Source organism: Enhydra lutris, unplaced genomic scaffold (assembly GCF_002288905.1).
Source record: "Enhydra lutris kenyoni isolate GAN:26980312 unplaced genomic scaffold, ASM228890v2 scaffoldscaffold82, whole genome shotgun sequence".
Classification (NCBI taxonomy): Eukaryota; Metazoa; Chordata; class Mammalia; order Carnivora; family Mustelidae; genus Enhydra; species Enhydra lutris.
This window is the reverse complement of record NW_019154166.1, coordinates 1941206-1949440: the sequence shown is the minus strand read 5'-3', so window position 1 is coordinate 1949440 and position 8235 is coordinate 1941206. Positions and strand designations below refer to the sequence as shown.

General features: G+C 60.6%; 1 protein-coding gene across 8 annotated transcripts in view; it reads left to right on the top strand.

The window, feature by feature from the left end:
* The window catches only part of LOC111161072 (discs large MAGUK scaffold protein 4), a 22990-nt gene extending 15542 nt beyond the window's left edge, over positions 1–7448 (top strand). For 7 of the 8 annotated variants that reach the window (XM_022524540.1, XM_022524542.1, XM_022524539.1 and 4 more), the window contains 12 exons: positions 1848–2143; positions 2232–2334; positions 2460–2574; positions 3541–3717; positions 3931–3967; positions 4058–4085; positions 4213–4260; positions 4340–4441; positions 4769–4941; positions 5883–5992; positions 6497–6588; positions 6697–7448. In XM_022524540.1, the coding sequence (XP_022380248.1) occupies positions 1848–2143; positions 2232–2334; positions 2460–2574; positions 3541–3717; positions 3931–3967; positions 4058–4085; positions 4213–4260; positions 4340–4441; positions 4769–4941; positions 5883–5992; positions 6497–6588; positions 6697–6803 (1388 nt within the window). In that variant the 3' untranslated portion in view covers positions 6804–7448. Of the gene's footprint in view, positions 1–1847; positions 2144–2231; positions 2335–2459; positions 2575–3540; positions 3718–3930; positions 3968–4057; positions 4086–4212; positions 4261–4339; positions 4442–4768; positions 4942–5882; positions 5993–6496; positions 6589–6696 lie in introns of those variants that run through there. The other variant, XM_022524547.1, reaches the window with a different exon arrangement.
* Positions 7449–8235: the final 787 nt, after the last annotated feature.

Sequence of the window (8235 nt, the reverse complement as noted above, 5' to 3'; positions counted from 1 at the left end):
TTTTAAGATTTTATTTATTTATTTGAAACAGAGAGAGAGAGAGATCACAAGTAGGCAGAGAGGCAGGCATAGAGAGAGAGGAGAAAGCAGGCTCCCCGCTGAGCAGAGAGCCCGATGCGGGCCTCGATCCCAGGACCCTGAGATCATGACCTGAGCCGAAGGCAGAGGCTTAACCCACTGAGCCACCCAGGCGCCCTATTGGGAAACTTTTTAATACGATTCGTTGTATTCAACAATCGAGGAACTAACATCATAAAATTGTTTCAGCTAGACTCAGGGAAAAGACGGAGCAAATTCAGCTTCTGTTTTCACGTGAAAGTGTAGTAAACCAGGAACACAGATGTTTTCCTTAACGCGATGAATGGTAGTTATCCTACCAAGAGGGACCCAGGCTCCTTGGAGAAGGGGCCAGTTCTCAGTCTTGGCCTAGAAAGCAATGGAGATAGCCAAGATTGCCGGGTTGTGTTAAAGACCCAGGAGGGGCTCCTACTGGAGAGTCAGTCAGAACTCATTCACCGTATGAAAGTCTGTGAGATCATAATGTTGCTTGCGAGTAATTGGGCACCCTTGGAGGGTGCTGGGGGCCCCTCCATTAGGACCCCTGGCAAATGCAGGGAGAGAGGGATGCGTGTCTACTCGCTTTCTCGGACAAACCACACCTCAGAATTACCAAACAGTTGATAATGGCAAGATGCCTTTTATTTTTATTACTATTATTTTTTTAGATTTTCATATATTGGAGAGAGAGAAAAGCAGGCTCCCTGCTGAGCAGGGAGCCCAGTGTGGGGCTCCATCCCAGGACCCTGGAGATCGTGACATGAGCCGAAGGCAGATGCTTCACCATCTGAGCCACCAGACGTCCCATTTTTTAAATTTTTATTTATTTATTTTTTACTAGGCTCTACACACAATGTGGGGCTCAAATTGACAACCCCTAGATCAAGAGTCGCACGCTCTGCCGACTGAGCCAGCCAGGCGGCCCAAGGGAAGGTTCTTTTTCGTAGCGTAATTCCTCCTGATAAGTGCTCCTTCCTCCAAAAAAAAAAAAAGAAAAAAAAAAAAGTAGAATATCCTATTTTGCTGTCCCCAGCAAAAAACCAGAACCAGGCAGTGGCCCTCAGTGGCCATTCAAGCTCCTGGGTGAAAGGCTGCTGGGGAGATAATAATGAGGGGGTCAGCTGGCCACACCTTAAACTTTGCCAGTTAGTCTCACCTAAGACGACCAGATAGTTTTGCCTCCCGCCGCATAGCTGTTTTTTTCCTACCGCGTCGCCTACGAAGTGTTTGTGCCAAGAAAAATGGAACTAGAGTCTGTCGAAGTCTCTAGAACAAATCATTAGCTTACAGGAGAAACAGGCATATGTTAACACCATCAAAGATGCCAGCCGTGATTTCCCCATTAGAATCTGCCTAATAGAAAGTGGGAAATTCTGTTAGACAAATGACCTAGTTTTCCCAACCAGTGATGGCCAAGAGAAGGAAAAAAAGGGAGAGAGAGAGAGAGAGAGAGAGAGAGAGGGATTTTATAGATTAAGAGATTTGAGAAACAGAACCTGAAAGCAAGCCCCCAAGGCCTGGTATTCATGGTTCCCTTGACCTGACCACCCCGGGCACACCCAGGACATGTAACCCTCAAACGGACGACCCCCTGGGAGAACCAGCCCCCGTGAATTCCTGCCCCCCAGCATTGCTGGGATGGGACGCCCCCTTCGCCCCGCCTGGGCCCTGGCGAAATCCTGTCTCCTCCCTCTGAGTCTGCTCCCCTGGTTCCCAAGGGAGAAGGCGGGCTGGTGGGCTCTGCCCATCCGGAAGCTCGGTCCCACGCCTCCTCCCACGTCTTCTTCTAGCCTATTCCCAGCACCTGGACAACGAGATCAGTCACAGCAGTTACCTGGGTACCGACTACCCCGCGGCCATGACCCCAACCTCCCCTCGGCGCTACTCCCCGGTGGCCAAGGACCTGCTGGGGGAGGAGGACGTGCCCCGGGACCCGAGACGGATCGTCATCCACCGGGGCTCCACGGGCCTGGGTTTCAACATTGTGGGCGGCGAGGACGGCGAGGGCATCTTCATTTCCTTCATCCTGGCGGGCGGCCCCGCGGACCTCAGCGGGGAGCTGCGGAAGGGGGACCAGATCCTCTCGGTGAGGGAAGGCCAGCCCTGCGTCCTTCTCCCCTCGGGCTGGAGCCGGGCCCCCAACTGCGGCCGCTCAGCCGCTCCCCTCTCCCTAGGTGAACGGCGTTGACCTCCGCAGTGCCAGCCACGAGCAGGCGGCCATCGCCTTGAAGAACGCGGGGCAGACGGTCACCATCATCGCTCAGTATAAACCAGAAGGTACCAGGCTTGCAGCTCCCCACCGTACGGGCGAGGATGGTCCTGGGAATGGCGTCCCCTCTGCCGGCTGCTTCGGCAGCAGTGGGCCGGGGCCGGAGCTCAGGAACCTTCTTGTCCTTCCCCAGAGTACAGCCGATTTGAGGCCAAGATCCACGACCTTCGGGAGCAGCTCATGAACAGCAGCCTGGGCTCAGGGACTGCCTCCCTGCGGAGCAACCCCAAACGGGGTTTCTACATCAGGTTGGACGATTCCCCAGACCGCGCTCCTCCTGGTTCTCTGCTCTTCTCCCCGCCCCCCACCCCGTCTGCCTCCCGCTCCCCACCCGGGCCCACGCTCTGCCGCTGCTGGTGGGCTCCGCGGCCTCTGTTGGCAGTCTGAAACACCCGTAGCCACTGGAACGTAGCCTCCGCGCCGAGTACCCCTTGTGCCTTCTGGCCCGGTCACCCTGACCCTCTGCCCGGAACCTCCGCAGTCTGGCAACACAGAGGTCACTGGCTGGCGGAGAGGGGCCTTGAGGCTGTGTGGACTACCATGGGCACCGTGGCTCCCCCGCCCCCCGCCCTCCCCGCCCTGGGCTCCTGTCCCGCGGCTCGCACGGCCTCCCCCCTCCCTGCTGAGGCTATAGCTGTCCTCAGCGCAGTCTGCTCTGGCCTGACCTCCTCCCGCAGGTCCAGACCTGCATTTCTGGCCATCTGCTTTCTGGACACGTCCCCTGGGATGTCCCATGGGCGTCTCACACTCAACATGTCCCGAACTGGGCTCCCCGCGGTCTCCGTCTCGGGCTCTCAGTCTTGCTGAATCCGTGTTCCTCGCTCGCTGACGGGTGCCGCTAACTGTCCGCTCGACTCCTGCCTCCAGGCGGGTCTGGCTTGGCCCTTCCCTCCCTGCTGGACTCCAGAGGCTCCCCGGCTCGGTCCGCGCTGGCTCCTGGGGTTGCCAGACTGTCTCCTCTTCAGTCCCGCGGCTGCCTTGGTGGTCCTTCCTTTCCTTGGCCTGGCCGGAATTTGGTCTTTTTCTTTCTCACCCCTGTGGCTGTCCTCTGCACGGGCGCTGCAGACCGTGGTCCACACACCGTGGGTTCCCCGCAGTCTGCGACCCTGGTGGGAGGGCTGTCGGCTGCAGAGCCCTGGTCTGGGGGCCCTGGCAGGGTCTCGGGGCGTCCGGGGCCTCCGCCCATCTCTGACCGCTGGCTGCCCACCCTCCAGGGCCCTGTTTGACTATGACAAAACCAAGGACTGTGGCTTCCTGAGCCAGGCCCTGAGCTTCCGTTTCGGGGACGTGCTGCATGTGATTGACGCCAGCGACGAGGAGTGGTGGCAGGCGCGGCGGGTCCACTCCGACAGCGAGACCGATGACATTGGCTTCATCCCCAGCAAACGGCGGTGAGGCTCCCGGGGCCTGTAGGCTTCCTGCTGCAGGCACTCAGGTCCCAGCGGCCCCTGGGGTGGGGCTGGGGGTGCAGCGGGGAGGGCCTGGGCCTGCCCTCTGACTCCTTGGAGGTCCGTCTGCTGGGCACCGTCCCTCCTGCGAGCCTTTGGAGCAGGGCCCCGTGCCGGCCATCTCCCTACCCTCCCATCCCTCCATGTCCCCCACAGGGTTGAACGGCGGGAGTGGTCAAGGTTAAAGGCCAAGGTAGGTGGGGGGAGTAAGCTTGGAGGGAGGAGCGGGGGCCTCATGGCAGGGGGCACTCTGCCAACCACGTGGCCTGCTCTCTCTTCACAGGATTGGGGCTCCAGCTCTGGATCACAGGGTAGGTAGGGTCAGCTGGGCTGGCCGGGGTGAGGGAGCCCTGAGCTCTTGATATCCTCAGGAAGGTGATACGGGGCCCCCGAGTTACCTGTTTGAGAGCCCCTCGCAGATGCCCTGCCTCCCACTAGGTCGAGAAGACTCCGTTCTGAGCTACGAGACGGTGACGCAGATGGAAGGTAAGGCCCCCGGCCCCTGGCCCTGGCCTCTGGCCGCTCCCCACCCCGCGGTCCGCCTCAGCTGGCTCTCTGTCCTCAGTGCACTACGCTCGCCCCATCATCATCCTTGGGCCCACCAAGGACCGAGCTAATGATGACCTGCTCTCCGAGTTCCCCGACAAGTTTGGATCCTGTGTACCCCGTGAGTGTGGCGGGGCCCTGGGGTGGGGCAGGGTGGTGGGGGCGGGGCCCAGGGTCTGTGGGGCCGGGGCCTCTGGCAGAGCAGCCAGCGGAGGTTGGGGTGCAGGAGGACGCGGGGTTCTCAGAGCAGGGGTGCTTCTCAGCCGCGTTCCAGGTCGGGACCGGGCAGGGGGCCGGCGGAGGCTGGGGGCGGTGGTGCTGCCCTCCCCCACCCTGCAGTCGTGGTCTCCCCAGCAGCCCCCAAGCTGGCGCTGTGGTGGTGGGTGCTGGCAGGCTTGAGGCTGGAGGGATGGTTAGATCTTTGGGGGGTGGCGTGACTTCCTGGCAGATACCACACGGCCCAAGCGGGAGTATGAGATAGATGGCCGGGACTACCACTTCGTGTCCTCCCGGGAGAAAATGGAGAAGGACATCCAGGCGCACAAGTTCATCGAGGCCGGCCAGTACAACAGCCACCTCTACGGGACGAGCGTCCAGTCCGTGCGGGAGGTGGCCGAGCAGGTAGGACCCGCGGGCACCCAGCCTCTTCCTTCTCCCCTCTCCCTACCCCATGGCATCCCTCCAGCTCTCTCTAACTCTCTCTCTCTGTCTCTTTCCCCGCTGGGTCTCCACTCCCTCCTCCACCTCCTTCTCCTCTTGGGCAACTCTGTCTGACTGCCTGCTCTCCCTGCCTCCCTCCCTTGCTTGCTTCCTGACCCCAAACTCCTTGCCACCATCTGTCCCCTCTCCTCCCCTTCCCTCCTCCTTGCCCCATTTTGCCTCTCTCCCTCCGGCCTTGCCCTTGGTGGCTTGGCCTCCCCAACTTGGTCCCTCCTTCTGTCCCGCTCCCCTGTGGCCCTTTGCCCTGGCCTGTTCCCGGGGTCTGCACCCCCCTCTCCTGCTCCTCTGCCTCCTCCTTTTCCCCCCCACTGCCCCTCACCCTGCCCTCTGTCCCTCCATGGCTCCTTTCTCCATCTGCCTCTCCTCCCTCCCACCTGTCTCTCCTTGTTTCTTCCATCTGTCTGTCCTGTTTGCCCCCTCTTCCTACTTCCTCTCTCCTTTCCCCTTACTTTCTCCTGTCCCTGCCCTCCACATGCCACCCTGCTCCCTGCCGCCCCTCTGGCCTTGCTCTGTCCCATCTTCTGCCCCCACCCCATCCTGCTTGTCCCTCACTCCTCCCTCGTTCTCTCCAACTCCCTCCTCCTGTGTTGGCTTCTCCCCTCGCTCTCCTCTCTGTCCCTTCCTTTTTCTCTCTGTCTTTCACTCTGTCTGTCCGTAACCCCTTCCCACCTTGACTCCCTTCTCACCTGTCTTTTCACATCCACGTCACTGCCCCTTTGGCCAACCTCCCATCCCCCACCTTTCCACATCCCGTGTCCTGTGTCCTGTGTCCGGTCCCGGCACCTCTGTCTGTCCTTGCCCTCCCCCGCCGGCCCCCCTCCGCCCACCCTGCCCGCCCCCAGGGGAAGCACTGCATCCTCGATGTCTCGGCCAATGCCGTGCGGCGGCTGCAGGCGGCCCACCTGCACCCTATCGCCATCTTCATCCGCCCCCGCTCCCTGGAGAATGTGCTGTGAGTATGGTCCCAGGGGGCCTCCCCTCAGCCCCCAACCGGCGGCCCTGGGCCTCAGAGGGCCTCTGCTGAGCTCTCCCCTCCGTGCCCGGGACAGCAGCTCCGGCAGCCCTGCAGGGGGACTGCCCCGGGAGCTGGAGCCCAGAGCACGCAGGGAGTCCAGGCCTTTCCCTTCCTCTCCCACCTGGGCCTGGCCAGGACTACAGCTCCTAGCAGCCCCCGGGGCAGACCCCTGGTGGGCCGAGCCGGCCTTCGGGTCTTCGGGGAGAGCCTTCCCTGGGCAGAAGGCAGGAGGGATGAGGCTCTGAGAGGTCCCTGGAGCGGCGCCACCAGGCGGGGATGGGTCGTGGGGGGTCCAGGGGTGGCCGTCGTGGCCCCGGGGGCCGTCCGGAGCTGCGTCTCCGGCTGCGGGCTCCGGATGAGAAGAGAGCCTTGCGCATGGGGCCCTGGACGGCGGTGAGAGGCGGTGGCGGCCGCTTAGGCGCCGCCTCTGGCTGTCCGCAGGGAGATCAATAAGCGCATCACGGAGGAGCAAGCCCGCAAAGCCTTCGACAGAGCCACCAAGCTGGAGCAGGAGTTCACAGAGTGCTTCTCAGGTGAGGCCGCGGCGGCCCGGTGCTGGGAAGGGGACCCCTGTGGGCGGGGACCCTTGCTCCCTTGCTCGGCCTCCGGCCTCACTGCCTGCCCCCCTCCCCCGCCCCCAGCCATCGTGGAGGGCGACAGCTTTGAGGAGATCTACCACAAGGTGAAGCGTGTCATCGAGGACCTCTCAGGCCCCTACATCTGGGTCCCGGCCCGAGAGAGACTCTGACTCCGGCCCTGGCGTGGCCTGGACTCGCCCCGCCTCCCTCCCGCGGGCCCCTTGGTCTGGACTGAATTGCCCAAGCCCTTCGCGCCCCCTAGCCTCCCTCCCGTCCCTTCTTATTTATTTCCTTTCTAACTGGATCCAGCCCTGGAGGGGGGACACTCCCCTGCATGTATCCCCGCACCCCAGAACTGGGCTCCGGAACCCCGGGAACCTGGGGTCTGAGGGGGGGGGGAGCCGGGCTCCTGGTCCCGAGCCTGTGCTCCTGAGGACCGGAGCCCCTGCCCTCCCCCAACGCACACACAGCCCAGCGGGGGCCACTTGCCCTCCCCACCTTCTCCCACACACATTCCAGAAGTCAGGGCCCCCTCGAGGAGCAGCCCGATGCAGGGATGCAGGGCCACAGGCCTCCTCTCCCTCCTGAGGCAAGGCCTGGGGCCCCCCTGCCCCCATCAGAACTCCCCAGGTCCCTTGGTTTAGCATTTATTTTTTCCCATTTTTTTTCTTCTCAAAGGTGGTTTTTTGGGGGGATAAGTGGGGGGACGCTCCTGTGGGCCCCCTGCCTTCCACGTGCCCCCCACCTTTTTTCTTTGCCGGTTTGCATGAGTGGAAGGTCTAACTGTGGCTTTTTTTTTTTCCCTGGGATTTACTTTTTATTTTACTTTGTTTTATTTTATTTTATTTTATTTTTTTTGGGAACGGGGAGGGATGGGTCTAGGGAGTGGGAGTGTGGGAGGGAGGGTGGGGGGCAAGGGTTGGGGGTCGGGCGTCTGGGAGCCAGGGGAAGACTGGAAATGCTGCCGCCTTCTGCAATTTATTTATTTTTTTCTTTTGAGAGAGTGAAAGGAAGAGACAGATACTTGAAACCTGGTGTGTGGCCTGGTTATTTGGGACGCGGGTGAGGAGGGAGTCAGGGTGGGAGTGTAGGGAGGGGTCTGGGAGTCAGACCCTTCTTCACGTCAGCCCAGAAAGGGGAGAGCGCCCTGAAAGGGGCCTTGGAGGGACCCCGAAACCAGGGACCCCGAGTCAGTAGTGAAGTACGGGCCTGGGAAGGGCTGGAGGCACTGCCCAAAGTCACTGACAGACCTGGAAAGACTGGCACAGGTTCCCTGAAGCAACTTGGCCCAGCCCTGATCACTCCCCTGGGCCATCTGGGGCAGCATGAGGCTCTCGAAAGGAAAATGTGGAGGGAACTTTCTTGGTTCAGGTTCATAGAGTTGTGGACAGAGCTGGGCTCTGGCAGTGATGTTAACAGATTTGTTGATGAGAAATGCAGTGTAAATATTTATTGGATTTCTTTATGTCCCATCTCTATAGAAAGATTCAAAGCAGCTTTGCCAATAATCAGGTAGGAGAATGGAATGAGACCAAAGATTAAAAAAAAAAAAAAAAAAAAAAAAAAAAAAGCCAGAGCATATGCAGTAGGTATGAGGGAACA